At 51.6% G+C, this 15152-nt stretch overlaps 2 protein-coding genes across 2 annotated transcripts in view; both read right to left on the bottom strand.

Annotated features, from left to right (window-relative positions):
• Positions 1-86: 86 nt before the first annotated feature.
• On the bottom strand, positions 87-10661 carry srpk3 (SRSF protein kinase 3). The gene is made up of 17 exons (XM_076139713.1): positions 10280-10661; positions 9665-9758; positions 7139-8319; positions 6742-6850; positions 6564-6651; positions 6098-6185; positions 4244-4350; positions 3736-3901; positions 3134-3159; positions 2656-2748; positions 2415-2475; positions 2118-2324; positions 1915-2012; positions 1468-1575; positions 1174-1243; positions 991-1083; positions 87-363 (listed from the first exon to the last, which is right to left on the bottom strand). Exons 1-17 carry the CDS (start codon positions 10287-10289, stop codon positions 179-181), a joined length of 2784 nt encoding a protein of 927 aa, XP_075995828.1. The 5' UTR covers positions 10290-10661; the 3' UTR covers positions 87-178.
• A 321-nt stretch (positions 10662-10982) lies between these two features.
• plxnb3 (plexin B3) overlaps positions 10983-15152 on the bottom strand; it is a gene marked incomplete at its 5' end in the record, with an annotated part of 16128 nt that continues 11958 nt past the window's right edge. The window contains 1 exon segment of the mRNA XM_076139708.1: positions 10983-15085. Within this exon segment, the coding sequence (XP_075995823.1) occupies positions 14981-15085 (105 nt within the window).

Genomic DNA, 15152 nt, shown 5'->3' with positions numbered 1-15152 from the left:
CCGCAGGTGTGATTGGTTCCCGTGGTAACCGACTTCAAAGCGCTGTGCGTGTAAACGTTGCTCATCAAACTAAAGTCAACTTCAATGTGAAAACTGCCCAAATAAAAATGTTTGATTGGTTGCCATTTCTTCTAAAACTCCTCAACCATTGTGTGTGCGTGTGTGTGTGTGCGTGTGTCTATGAGTGCAGCCAGGCGTGCTGCAGGCACTGTGCGGCTGTGGCTCGGCGATCTGGCTGCAGGTCCAACATGGTCAACAGGAAGTCGCTGAACTCTGCCGCCTGATCCAGCGGCCACTCGTATTTCTCTAACAAAACCTCAAACAAACCCCACGGCTTCAGGCTGGAGATGTGACGCAGCTCGCCTGCAGAGAGAGAGAGAGAGAGAGAGAGAGAGAGAGAGAGAGAGGAAAAGAGAGAGAGGGAGAGAGAGAGAGACAGAGAGGAAAAGAGAGAGAGGGAGAGACAGAGAGAGAGAGAGAGACAGAGAGAGAGAGAGAGAGACAGACAGACAGACAGACAGAGAGAGGGAGACAGAGAGGAAAAGAGAGAGAGGGAGAGAGAGACAGAGAGAGGGAGACAGAGAGGAAAAGAGAGAGAGGGAGAGAGAGAGAGAGAGACAGAGAGAGGGAGAGAGAGGGAGAGAGAGAGGGAAAGAGGAGCAAAGAGAGAGACACAGACATCACTTCCTGTTTGAACAACCACACTATGATATCAATTAGAGAGAGTGAGAGTGAGACAGAGAGAGAGTGAGAAAGAGAGGGGGGGAGAGAGAGAGTAAAAGAGAGAGGGGAGAGAGAGAGTGAGACAGGGAGAGTGAGAAAGAGAGACAGTGAGAGTAGGAGTAAAAGAGACAGAGTAAGAGGGGGGAGAGAGAGAGCGAGAGCGAGAAAGAGAGTAAGAGTAAAAGAGAGAGAGAGTAAGAAGGACACAGAAAAGGAGATAGAGCGAGAGAGAGCGAGAGAGAGAGAGAGAGAGAGAGTATGCCTCACCTCTCCTGTTGAAGTACTCTCTTGAGTACCTGCCAGACAGAGCGAAGGGCACAGGGATGGGACCCAGCAGCTCCATGACGTGAGCGATGTGATCTGAACACACACACACACACACACACACTCTCTGTAGTGCGGACCAGCAGCATCCTGCCTCACACAGTTTAACTCTTTAACCCTCTCTACCTTCATCTCTGGTGTAGTCTTCTCCTGAGTGGGGCTCAAACAGATAGTCTCCTGTGGCCAGCTCAAACGCCTGCAACACACACACACACACACACACACACACACACACACACACACACACACACACACACACACACACACACACACACACACACACACACACACACACACACACACACACACACACACACACACACACACACACACACACACACACACACACCCATCAGGGATACAGGAAATCATTACATGGACACACACAAGACACACGCGCACACACACACACACACACACCATGCAGGCGGTGCTCCAGATGTCAGCCGGGGTTCCATACTCTGCTCCAATCAGAACCTCCACAGCCCGGTACTGACGGGTCTGAATGTCCTCTGTGAAGTGTTTGTGCTGTGAGGGGGGAGGGGGGGAGAGAGGGGGGAGAGGGAGAGAGAGGGGGGGGAGAGGGAGAGAGAGAGAGAGGGGGGGAGAGGGAGAGAGAGAGAGAGGAGGGGAGAGGGAGAGGGAGAGAGAGGGGGGGAGAGGGAGAGAGAGAGAGAGAGGGGGGGGGGGAGAGGGAGAGAGAGAGAGAGAGAGGGGGGGGAGAGGGAGAGAGAGAGACAGTTAAGCTCAATGCTTAACAAAAGCTTAGCAGCAAACTTGTAAGAATATATGAGGGAAGAGGAGGTGATAAGTGGGGAGGGAGGTGATGAAGAGGAGGAGGGGAGGACAGATTGAAGAGTGTCTCACCACCCAGCATGCATTGCCCAGGTCTGCGATCTTCACTCGCAGCTTGTCTGCGTTTTGAGGATCCAGAGGACTCAGGAGGAAATCTGAGGCACTGAACACTGCAGAGAAGATCAACCAGACGTCAGAACATCAGCAGACAGGACCACTGTGTGTGTGTGTGTGTGTGTGTGTGTGTGTGTGTGTGTGTGTGTGTGTGTGCCTACATTCTCTCCCACTGGAGTATCCTGACTGTGTAGAAAGTGCTGACTCAGACGTCGCTGACATCACAGAGCTGGAGAACCCTGATAGGCCGGACGCTGGGCTGGAGAACCGATCCAGGGCGTGGCCATTACATCTGTCGTCCAACCAGGAGGAGGTGGACTCTGTGCTGGCCTTGCTATTGGCTGTGCTGCCATTGAGCAGCAGAGAGCCTGCAGAGAGTGAAGGAAGGCTGAAGAGTATCTTTACACACAGACACAGTGGCTTTGATATGAAACATCTTCTTCTTCTTCTTCACTCACTGTGACTCTGCACCTCTGCCTCCTCTGTTTCACCTGACGGACCGTCGTCCTCCTCCAACTTCTGCACAGACACACAGACACACAGACACACAGACATGTATGTAAACAAACCTCACCGCTCTGAAAAGGTATCAACACATTTACCTTCACTACTGAGAAGAAGAAGAGATGAAGAGGAGGAGAAGAGAAGAAGAGCTAGAGCAGAGGAGGTGTGTTGTGATGGTTGAAGCAGCATCAGTACCTGTATATCCACCAGTCTCTCCTCTAACAGCCTGTGCTGACGCTTTGCTTTCCTCTTCAACTTCTTCTTCTTGTTTTTAGACACTTTACCAAACTACACACACACACACACACACACACACACACACACACACACACACACACACACACACACACACACACACACACACACACACACACACACACACACACACACACACACACACACACACACACACACACACACACACACACAGAGAGAGAGAGAGAGAGAGAGATGGAAGAACAGAAGATTCACCACACGGCCACTGAGACGATGTCATAGCACAGCTGGAGAAGCCTCACACACGTTCATAAAGGCTGTGTCCACTAGGGGGCGATGTGAGGACTAAACATGATGTCATTATGATGTCACAGTCTGAACACAGCTCATTCCACCGGTGCAGTGTTAACCAATCAGAACACAACAAGCAGCACACCTGACACGCCCCCACACTTACCTGGAGATCCCTGGGAGCCGTGCTAACTAGAGAGAGACACACAGGGAGACAGACAGAGAGGGAGAGAGAGAGAGAGAGACAGCAGTGAGAAACACAGGGAGGGAAGAGAAGAAGACAGCAAGAGAGAGAGAGAGAGCAAGAGAGAGGGAGGGAAATCAAAAAGGCAGAGGGGAAAAAAGAGACAGGAGAAAACAGCAGAGTTAGAACCGTGTGAAGAGACAGACAGGAGAGGAGAGGACGACAGCTCCGGGTGCAGACAGACAGGCAGCTCCTGTTTAACTACAACATGTGTGTGTGTGTGTGTGTGTCCATCTTCAGTTCCATAACAGGAGGATCAGGCACCCCGACACAAAACTATTCAACCATCTAAGACAAAGTCCAGATGATGTTCGGACTTCATCAATCATCTGTGCTGGCCTGAGCGTGGTCTTCCTCATGGAGGACGTTACCATGGTGACCCACAGCAGGGACAGACCTGGACTCTGCTTTAATCACAGCCTGGAGACTTTTACATCATTAACACTTTGTGCTTTGTTTGATTGAACTCTACTTCATCGTCCTGACAACATGAGACCGAGCTGCCGACGATGACCGACACTCACCCGATGAGCCTGAAGGGGGCGGGGCTCCGGCTCGCTGCCACACAGTGGCTTCAGCCGCCAACCTCCTGATGTAAACCTCATCCACGTCCAGCAGGATGTTCTCTGGTTTGATGTCTGTGTGGATGATCTTACACTTAGTGTGGAGGTAATCCAGACCCTGCAGCACCTACACACACACACACACACACACACACACACAGGTATCAGACGGACGTGTGTGTGTGTGTGAGAGAGAGAGTGTGTTTGTGCTATACCTGTCTGATGATGGCTTCTGTGTGTGTGTGTGTGTGTGTGTGTGTGTGTGTTTGTGTGTGTGTTTTACCTGTCTGATGATGGCCTCTGTGTGTGTGTGTGTGTGTGTGTGTGTGTGTGTGTGTGTGTGTGTGTGTGTGTTACCTGTCTGATGATGGCCTCTGTGTGTGTGTGTGTGTGTGTGTGTGTGTGTGTGTGTGTGTGTGTGTGTGTGTGTGTGTGTGTGTGTGTGTGTGTGTGTGTGTGTGTGTGTTACCTGTCTGATGATGGCCTTCACACACAGCAGAGGCAGACCCATGTAGTTGGACTTGATGATCCACTTTAACAGCTGATGACCCAAGACCTCTAAAACCATACACACATCTGAGCCCAGGCTGAGGAAAGAACTGAGAGACGGGCAGGCAGATAGAGACGATGAAGGACAGACAGGGAGGGGACAGGGAGGGGACAAGGAGGGGACAGGGAGGGGACAGGGAGGGGACAAGGAGAGGACAAGGAGGGGACAAGGAGGGGACAAGGAGAGGACAGGGAGGGGACAGGGAGGGGACAAGGAGAGGACAAGGAGAGGACAGGGAGGGGACAGGGAGGGGACAAGGAGAGGACAGGGAGGGGACAAGGAGGGGACAAGGAGAGGACAGGGAGGGGACAGGGAGGGGACAAGGAGAGGACAAGGAGAGGACAGGGAGGGGACAGGGAGGGGACAAGAAGAGGACAGGGAGGGGACAAGGAGGGGACAGGGAGGGGACAAGAAGAGGACAGGGAGGGGACAGGGAGGGGACAGGGAGGGGACAGGAAAGGGACAGGGAGGGTACAAGGAGGGGACAAGGAGAGGACAGGGAGGGGACAAGAAGAGGACAGGGAGGGGACAAGGAGGGGACAGGGAGGGGACAAAAAAAGGGACAGGGAGGGGACAGGGAGGGGACAGGGAGGGGACAAGGAGGGGACAGGGAGGCGACAAAAAAAGGGACAGGGAGGGGACAGGGAGAGGACAGGGAGGGGACAAAAAAAGGGACAGGGAGGGGACAGGGAGGGGACAAGGAGGGGACAGGGAGGGGACAGGGAGGGGACAGGGAGAGGACAGGGAGGGGACAGGGAGGGGACAGGGAGGGGACAAGGAGGGGACAGGGAGGGGACAGGGAGGGGACAAGGAGAGGACAAGGAGGGGACAAGGAGGGGACAAGGAGAGGACAGGGAGGGGACAGGGAGGGGACAAGGAGAGGACAAGGAGAGGACAGGGAGGGGACAGGGAGGGGACAAGGAGAGGACAGGGAGGGGACAAGGAGGGGACAAGGAGAGGACAGGGAGGGGACAGGGAGGGGACAAGGAGAGGACAAGGAGAGGACAGGGAGGGGACAGGGAGGGGACAAGAAGAGGACAGGGAGGGGACAAGGAGGGGACAGGGAGGGGACAAGAAGAGGACAGGGAGGGGACAGGGAGGGGACAGGGAGGGGACAGGAAAGGGACAGGGAGGGTACAAGGAGGGGACAAGGAGAGGACAGGGAGGGGACAAGAAGAGGACAGGGAGGGGACAAGGAGGGGACAGGGAGGGGACAAAAAAAGGGACAGGGAGGGGACAGGGAGGGGACAGGGAGGGGACAAGGAGGGGACAGGGAGGCGACAAAAAAAGGGACAGGGAGGGGACAGGGAGAGGACAGGGAGGGGACAAAAAAAGGGACAGGGAGGGGACAGGGAGGGGACAAGGAGGGGACAGGGAGGGGACAGGGAGGGGACAGGGAGAGGACAGGGAGGGGACAGGGAGGGGACAGGGAGGGGACAAGGAGGGGACAGGGAGGGGACAAGGAGGGGACAAGGAGGGGACAGGGAGGGGACAAAAAAAGGGACAGGGAGGGGACAGGGAGAGGACAGGGAGGGGACAAAAAAAGGGACAGGGAGGGGACAGGGAGGGGACAGGGAGGGGACAAGGAGGGGACAAGGAGGGGACAGGGAGGGGACAAGGAGGGGACAGGGAGGGGACAAGGAGGGGACAGGGAGAGGACAGGGAGGGGACAAGGAGGGGACAGGGAGAGGACAGGGAGGGGACAAGGAGGGGACAGGGAGAGGACAGGGAGGGGACAGGGAGGGGACAAGGAGGGGACATGATGAAGGATACGGACGCCGTTGACTCCTGAGATCTTGAAGTCATCGATCAGCTGGACAATGGTTTCTCTGTAAGGGTCAGAGGGGTCACTGTCCCTCACCTACACACACACACACACACACACACACACACACAATTTCAAAGCTGTTATTTCTGCTCGCTTATTTTTCCATTTCCTTTCTTTCAGCTTTAGTCCCGCCCCTTAAAGGCACAGGGGGCAGTAGATCTGTCTGTGTGTCATCTCCATTGTCTCCTCCAGGGAGTGTGACGCTGGACACACACGACCTGATCAACCTCCAGGTGACGCAACCATGGAGGAGCGAGGATCAGGTCAGAGCTTTAGAATGGACAAGACACGCCCACCAGGCACAGAACACGCCCCCTAATGACAGGGAACAGCAGGGGGCGGTGTTGTTGGGTGACTGCCGTATGTGTGTGTGAGTGTGTGTGTGTGTGTGTGTGTGTGTGTGGGACTCACACATCGCAGCAGCTTGATCTCATCCAGAGCCGTCTCAGTGTAATGTGGAGCGCTCTTCACCACCTTCAACGCCACAAACCGCTTCTTCCTACCACACACACACACACGGTGGTTCAGAGGAACAAAAGGCAGGGTGTGTGTGTGTGTGTGTGTGTGTGTGTGTGAGAGAGAGACGTACTGCAGGTCCCAGCAGAGCCACACAGTAGAGAAGTGTCCCCAGCCCAGCTTCCTGACCACATGGTACCGCCCATTAAACAGGTCACCAATCTTCACTGGGTAGTAACCACCTAACACACACACACACACACACACACACACACACGCATACAACACAGGTTACACACAACAGTTAAGATAATGTCAACATTCATTATTATTGTATCTGTGTGACATTCTTCACTCTTTATGGACACACACACACACACACTCTCACACACTCTCACACACACACACTCACACTCACACTGATGTCTGATCCCAAGCACACACACACACATTCATGCTATCCACTGGTCTCCATAGAAACCGTTCCATAGAGGATGTAGACCTGTGCTTGTTTGTGTTCATCATCTCACCTTGACAGTAATCTGAAGGGTCTTCCTGCTCCTCATCATCAGAGCCCAGCAGCTGTGCAGGGGGCGGGGTGAAGTCCATAGGGGGCGGGCTCAGAGCTGGGGGGGAGGCGGCTTGCTGAGGGGCAGCAGATGACAGGAACGGCGGCAAACCGATGGAAGGAGGAGCAGTGGGCGGGGCCAGTGAGTGTGGGGGGAGGAGAAAAGAGGAGGGGCACACGGGGGCATAAAGGTGGGAGGAGTCATTGGAGGTGAAGGTCATGGAGTTCAGCAACAAGGAGTCAGGGTGGGAGGGGCTTAATGGAGGGGCTTTGTCAGGATGCTGAGCAGACGTTGGGAGCGACCCAGCAGAATTGTGGGTAATACTGGAACCTGGTGGTGATTGGGAGGAATTGTGGGTAATGCTGTCTCTCCTTGAACCCTTTCTTTGGCTGTCAGAGCGACGCGTGTGAGGAGAGCGGGGGAGAGTCTGTGTTTGGATAACAGCTGGGGGCGATTGGCTGGAATTGTGGATGGAACTTTGTGATTGGCTATAAACCTGTGACATCACTGAGGGGCAGAGGGGCAGAGGGGAGGGGTGGGGGGGCAACTCTGGACAGAGGGGCACTAGTGGACTTGCATCTAGTACAGAACTGTTGGGGGACAGTGGGGCGGTGGGGCTCTGTAGCGGTCTGGTCTTGTGGGGGGGTAGTGAGGGGGCTTGATGGAGGCTCTGGGGGGGCAGAGGGGCGACCTCAGGACACATGGGGGAGTCGGGCTGCGTGCTCAGAGGTTGGAGTGAGTTAGGGGGATTCTCAGGAGGTATCAGTGTGTTCTGTGCTGATGCTGGGGGGGGAACTGAGGGGGGCAGCAGGGCAGAGAGGGAGACAGGGCGTGGGGCAGGGAGTGAGACAGGGAGCGGGGCAGGGTGTGAGACAGGGAGTGAGACAGGGAGTGAGACAGTGAGCAGGGCAGAGAGGGAGACAGGGTGTGAGACAGGGAGTGACACCGGGAGTGAGACAGGGAGCGGGGCAGGGTGTGAGACAGGGAGCAGGGCAGGGAGTGAGACAGGGAGCAGGGCAGAGAGGGAGACAGGGAGTGGGGCAGGGAGTGAGACAGGGAGCGGGGCAGGGCGTGAGACAGGATGCGGGGGCGTTGGGGGCCGGTGGTTCGCTGGACTGTTCAGCTCACAAAGACCCTCAGACCTGAAACAAAGGAGCACAACAACATGCTGTAAGGATCACAGTCTGAACCGGACTCCCCTCCTCTTCCTCAGGACCACAGCTTTGTGTCCCCTCCTCTTCCTCAGGACCACAGCTTTGTGTCCCCTCCTCTTCCTCAGGACCACAGCTTTGTGTCCCCTCCTCTTCCTCAGCACTTCTTAACTTATCAACACTAAATCACCTCGCGAGCACAGAACATGTTATTGTTTTTATTATTTGAGGTCGTTTCCTTTCCTCATGTATGAAAGTGTCAGCGTCACGATCAGCTGTTCCTGTAGGACGGTGGTGTGTTGAGGGGCTAAGTACGTTTGGTTTCTAAATAAAGGCTGAGCCTCATGTTTCAGGCAGTGTCATCGGTGGAGGAGCTCAGGCTGATCACATGACCCTCTGTGTCTTCACACTGCTCTCCATCTTTTGTCAGACCTTCAGTTTGCTCCTCATGCAGCTGAGGACTCGTCACCTGGCAGGCCTGAAGCACCGTGAGACCAGAACCAGAACAAACATGCTCGTCTTCCTCTCACTGTGACCGTGACCACCAGGTGGCGCTCTGATCACTTCCTGTTCTGAGGTGACCCTGAATACAGGAGCTGCTGCCTCATTTGGGTCATTTCAGATTTTTGGCGATGACATCAGTCTGACTGCATACACACATTTATAAAACACCATGATGAAGCAAACATGGATTATGTCACACACACACACACACACACACACACACACACACACACACACACACACACACACACACACACACACACACACACACACACACACACACACACACACACACACCTGCTCCCCACTATGACACCCATGAGTGATACGAATTGTTGAGGGCTGCCTGAGTTGCATTGAAATAGGCACATGAGCGAGGGTGTGTGTGTGTGTGTGTGTGTGTGTGTGTGTGTGTAGGGTCATGAGTGTCTGATTCTATAAATAGTGAGCCGTCTCAGCGGTCTGGGATCCACGTGTGATTCTGTACGGCTCAAACTGTTACTGGACCTCACTGCACCCAAAACAAAGATGTTTGCTCTCAGAGTGGTTTTGATTATTGAGGTGACCAACAGACAGAATATAAGGACACACACACACACACACACACACACACACACACACACACACACACACACACACACACACACACACACACGTTTGATTTGCTGATCACAGTCAGATTGTGATTTTTATATGCGATTAAATGTGCAGCTCTATTCTCAAACTAACCCTAACCACAGAAACACACAACATGCAGCTTAATTTAGCTCCAGTGTGTGTGTGTGTGTGTGTGTGTGTGTGTGTGTGTGTGTGTGTGTGTGTGTGTTATTACCGGCTCTCCTCTGTTCGGACTCTCCGGTGTCTCTTCCCTCTCTTGCGGTGCTTCTTGCCAGGAGCAGCCGGGTTTCCATGTCCGGCACCGACCGCTGCTGAGTGATGGAACCAAACAGCAGTCAGTCACACACACACACACACACACAGAAACTAGAAACCTGGTCACTTGAACTCATTTGTATCAATAAACAAAACAGTGGTCAGAGCAGCACAGAGCGGCACAGAGCAGCAGCAGCTCTGTTGTGTCTGCTCTGTAGGTCAGTTTGAGCAGCTGCTCTCTGCAGCTCAGCTCTGATTGGATCTCTACTGCAAAACCGATCACTCAATCGAACTCTGGCTCCTTTAAATGACATCAGAGCTCTCTCTCACACACACACACACACACACATGGTGGATCACTTCAGCACCAGTCACCTTGTGTGTGTGTGTGTGTGTCTATTCTAAAGCAGCCTGAGCGCGAGCGTGCGCGTGCCAGCAGCAGCAGTCGCAGGCTGGTACCGTTAGCTAACGTTAGCTCCCTAGCTTCTGTAGCCCGTGAGCTCTGGACTGTGAAGTTGTCACTCAGTACTCAGTGTACCGGACAGTGAACTGGACCGGAGAGGAAGAACTTTACCTATCAACATCCTGGCCCGCAGTCCTCGAACCAAACCGGGTCGAGTCGTACCGCTGCGGTCTGTCCTGGGGCTGACGGGAGCTGCTCGGTAGCCCTTTAGCCTCCGCTAGCCGGCTACACCGAACCTGAGCCGGTTCGGACGGGAGTCAGAGCGGATCAGTGTGGTCGCGTGTGGCCTGTCCGCTAGCCCGTTAGCCCGCTGGATACCTGTGCGGCTCGTTAACCTGCTGCCGGTTAGCTGACGGGAATACAGTCCTGCCTGCTGTCGGGCCCGGTCGGTACCGTCTCTGTACCGGGTCCAGACGCTTCTTATGCTGCGTGTGAGTGAGTCTCGGTCTCGAGTCTTGACAGCTGCTGACTGCCTGACATCCGATACCGAGCGGTGCGCATGCGCAGTGACCGAGCATGCTGGGGGACTGGGAGAGAGAGAGAGAGAGAGAGAGAGAGAGAGAGAGAGAGAGAGAGAGAGAGAGAGAGAGAGAGAGAGAGAGAGAGAGAGAGAGAGAGAGAGAGAGAGAGAGAGAGAGAGAGAGAGAGAGAGAGAGAGAGAGAGAGAGAGAGAGAGAGAGAGCCCTTTAAAGGGTAAAGGACTAACTGGACTTAACCAAAAAGAGTGAAGAGCAGCTCAGCTCTTTATCATGATTATTGATTGATCTTCTCTCCCTATCAGCTTCTCTGATCCATTCACAAACAAACAGAAATGTTAAAATTATAACTTTATTTGTCATCATACAAATGATCCTCGGCCTCTTCACAATAAAACACATCTCCATTACAGAGTCATCTTCATCTTCATCACCCTCAGGTATTTACAGGCACATTTACACACCCTAACAAACTGTACAGCAGGCCTAGCTCAGCCAATCAGAGCTCAGGATCTGCTCCATCTTTTCCAAGAATAGGAGGTTAGAAACTGTACAGCAATCATCTGGATCAGGAGGGTCAAAGGTCAGCACTGATGTGACCCACTTCCTGCCCGCTTACATACAGAACAACAGAGACGTCCTGCTGTTTGTCTTCATTTAGAAACAAATAATATCTTTAAGAAGCACTGAAGCTCATCATCTTCATCACATGCATGCAAGAAAGTCTAAGCAGAGCACAACTACGGGTCAACACAGGGTCCAGAACACCAAGAGGGACACCAAGAGGGACACCAGCATGAGCAGGAGGAGGAGAAGAAGAAGAAGAAGAAGAAGAAGAAGAAGAGGCAGGAAGCTCATTCCATTTATCCAGCAGAGAAGAAGAAGCTGCTGAAGCTTTATTGCCAGGTGGATTCGGTCTCTGTCCAAAAAAAGAAGAAGAGGGGACAGCAGGCATGCAGGAGACAACCTGTCTCACTCTGCTGTCCACACAGACAGGCAGACTGTGTGCGATATGACACTACCACACAATCAGCCGTTTCCATAGAGACAAAGTGTTTCAGTGGAGGTGAAGATGCGACGGACGCCAGCTTATGTTATGCAAGTGATAAAAACTAACTACAATTTGTGCAAAGTTGGCTATGCTAGTCACTGGCAGCTAACGCTGCCTTCAGGGGAGCTCAGACTTTCCACTTTCAAGTGCTCTTTGTAACAGAAACATCACCAGACCCTTGGTGGACACGAGTCAAACACAAATAAAAACATAGAAACCTTTACTATGTATAATACTAAGCATAAACATTTGACACATCCCATAATATTCTGATAGTTTCCACCTTCTTCCCACATTTGTGCTTTAAAGACTCAGGGAGCTTTGATGAAAACGTTTCTTTCACTCTGGTTATTAAAACGTCTTGTAAACTCAAATCAAGGAAGGAACAAGAGAATTTTATGCTAGCTAGAAGGTCACTCCACTGAGCTAGCTAACGGCACATAGCTGAACACGGTGCTATGTTAGGCTAAAGGCAGCCGCTGCAACAACTGTTACTGTCGTGATGCTAGCTACAAATAGTAGCTACCTGAAAATGTAGCTAATTTTTCTAATACTTTCTTAAGCTAACCCTACAGCTAGCACAGCCAAACAATGAAACCTTTGTTGGTGAAGCGGCTAGAATCCTCAGCATTATGCTAGGTGACTGTAGCCAGCACAAAACAATTGTTCCTCCTATTTTGTGATCATAACTGAATCGGGCCTGGACGTTGTGTTGGAATTGTACAGATTAGTGCTGTTAACCCTTCCTGCTTTAATAACAGGTTAAACAGAGTGTAACGTCCCACAATGCACTGGGAATCAATAAGAGACCGTCAGATCAGACAGTGCCCCCTAGCTGCAAGAGTGAAGGCACAGCTGGGATAAATAGATATAAATAGGACTTATGTACACATAATAAGTTAGTTAAGTTAGTAACTAGCTAGCACACACACACACACACACACACACATTCACATCCACTCCCACTCCCTTTTTAAACACGCAGCCTGAAAGCTAAGCAGTTTGTTCTCAGCAGGTTGGACTTTACCAATTAAAGCTCAGATCCAGTGTGATTGTACTTCCTGTTCTTTATTCTTCGGTATAAATGTTTTCCAGCTTTTCTCATGTTGGTGGATAGTTACTGTTGTTCCTTCGTCCCAGGCTGCCAGATTTCTTCATCAGCATTTGAGCTTGTAGAAGCATAAGCTAGCTAGCATGTTAGCCAGGTAGCAAACCAATGGAGCGAGAGAGCAGAGGTCTTCACAGATCCAGACTACACAACAATTGAACTCCTCATGCTCCTCACACTGAGGGTCCCACAAACCGCACCTGAACTCAAAAGGAACCAACTACCACTAGACCCGGCCTAGATTCAACCTAATGACAAACTGACAAAGCTGACAAATGAAAAAGCATTTAGACTTGAACCCAACTTAACCTGATAAACCAGCAACTGGGCCAAACCAGGAAGGACCTGGCAGCAAATGGACCCATCAAATGTGACAGCAACTCAATCTGATCCTGAAACCGAGTAATCAGCATCTGGACAGAAGCCAGAGAGCAACTGGATCCAAACCTCATCAAACCCAACAGCAACAGGACCTAAGCCCAAATGGATCAGAGCCCAGCAAGCAGAAATGACAGCAAATGGACCTGACCGTACCTGGGCCAGACCAGAACTACCATTAAGCATTAGTGAACCAAAAATAAGTTGCACCTAAAAACTGGACCCTGGAACCAAGCCTAACAATACCCAGACCCAAACCTGAGGGGACTAAACCTGAGCTCGATTACACACACCAGCAACTAGAATAAAGCCTTAGCTGACCTGACAGCCGGTCCAAAGACAAACAAGCCCATGACCCGATGGATCTTAAAGAATATGGGACAGGATATTCTTTGGGTCACTACCCAGAGCTCATGACCGTGGGAATGTAGATTGATCAGTAAATTGAGAACTTTGGCTTGAGTCTGCCTACAGGTCTTGTGCTTCCTCCTTCCCTCACTCCTGGGCCTCAGATTTGGAGCTGCTTATCCACATCCCAGAATGTTAACGATACTGAGCGTTTGGTCTTAAACATGAACAGAAGCTGAAATCACACTGGACCTACAATTTAAAAGTGTCCCTGATGTGGTGTTAGTGAAAACTCAAACCAGATCAGGGAGCAGTTTATAAGACAAATGACATGGCAGATGTTTAGGAGTAAAGGCGATGATAACCTAGAAACCTTTGGACAAATACTGTCAGCAATACTGCCCATTAAACATCCAGCAGGTCTGAGATGTGACAGCATTCAGGAAATCAGTAATCAATACACGTGACCAGTAGAAACATCTAAAGTTGTGCTTTGTAACACTTCACACTGAGGACAGCACCGTCAGCAGGGACATCATAGTGCAAACACACGCTGGTGATCTGTTCCCTGAACAGACGGAGTAGATTGTCGTTTACGGTCGGCTTCAGTTTGGTTTCAGGTCAGGATTGGTCCGGCTGTGCAGGTATGAGGTCACATGTGAGTCATGTTAGGATGTACAGGCACAGGAGAGGACAGAAAGCCCTCACCTGTCACAGTTAAGACTCAGCTTTCTGCATGTGCCCTCTTTGTACCAGTCACCAAAGTGACAGTTGATGTAAACAAAACATGACTTAGAAAATGCTTTGAATGCAATAACCCTTTTTGGAGGAAATGGTTTGAATGTGGTTTCAGACAGTTTGAAGTTTGAAGTGAGTCTTGGTTTACTTTGAGGGTCCAGAGTGGTTTCATCATCAAATACATCCCATAATATTCCCTCATTGTGAACTGCCAGGCTCAGCATTAGCAAATTTACTGATCGATACTAGACTGACTGACCGTTTGTGGGAAGACTTATTCTGATATCACACCAGTAAGGATCAACATGGAGACCAGATGAACCTCCTTCATTGTCCTTCATGAATACTTGAACATGTTTGGATTCTCCTGCAGTGTGAAGGAGTTTGATTTTGGAAGAAACAACAATTATAAAATTTTGGATCTCCTGAGTTTGAATATAAAACCCCAAACACACACACAAACACACACACACACACACACAAACACACACACACACACACACACACAGCAGGAAGACACAGTGTTAACAGGAATTCAATGATATTCAGTGTTTCAGAGTCTCTGCCAATAGCTGCATCTTCCTCCTCTTCCTCCTCCTCAGCAGCAGCTCCACGTGGTTCTTGTGAGTGGATGAGTGCGTTTGACCTGAGAACATCAGGGCTGTCCCAGCTGATGAGGGGGTCAAGGCTCAGTGCCTCATGTAGGCTGGTCATCAAAGGTCAGTGACCTTGTTCTCCACCAGGGCAGCGACCTGCTGCAGCCTGTAGGCCAACTGCATCTTCTGACCAGAGCTGTCCTCCTCCAGAGAAATGATGATCTGAGGAAGAGAGAGAGGGGGGAGAGGGGCGGAGAGACAGACAGTTTTTCCCTTTTAAGTGAACTGT

The sequence above is a fragment of the Genypterus blacodes genome, unplaced genomic scaffold, assembly GCF_046128005.1.
Source record: "Genypterus blacodes isolate CSIRO-AG114 ecotype Tasmania unplaced genomic scaffold, CSIRO-AGI_Gbla_v1 ptg000443l_1, whole genome shotgun sequence".
NCBI classification, from domain to species: domain Eukaryota; kingdom Metazoa; phylum Chordata; class Actinopteri; order Ophidiiformes; family Ophidiidae; genus Genypterus; species Genypterus blacodes.
The sequence above is the reverse complement of the archived record's forward strand: the minus strand, read 5'-3'. Positions and strand labels throughout refer to the sequence as shown.

What these genes read in the sequence shown, in the direction of transcription:
- srpk3 (XM_076139713.1), bottom strand. An exon ending in TGAAGGCCATCATCAGACAG is followed by an intron (nt 3,902 to 4,243) that starts GTAACACACACA and finishes GTGTGTGTGTAG; the next exon opens with GTGCTGCAGGGTCTGGATTA. An exon ending in CGGCTCCCAGGGATCTCCAG is followed by an intron (nt 2,749 to 3,133) that starts GTAAGTGTGGGG and finishes GTGTGTGTGTAG; the next exon opens with TTTGGTAAAGTGTCTAAAAA.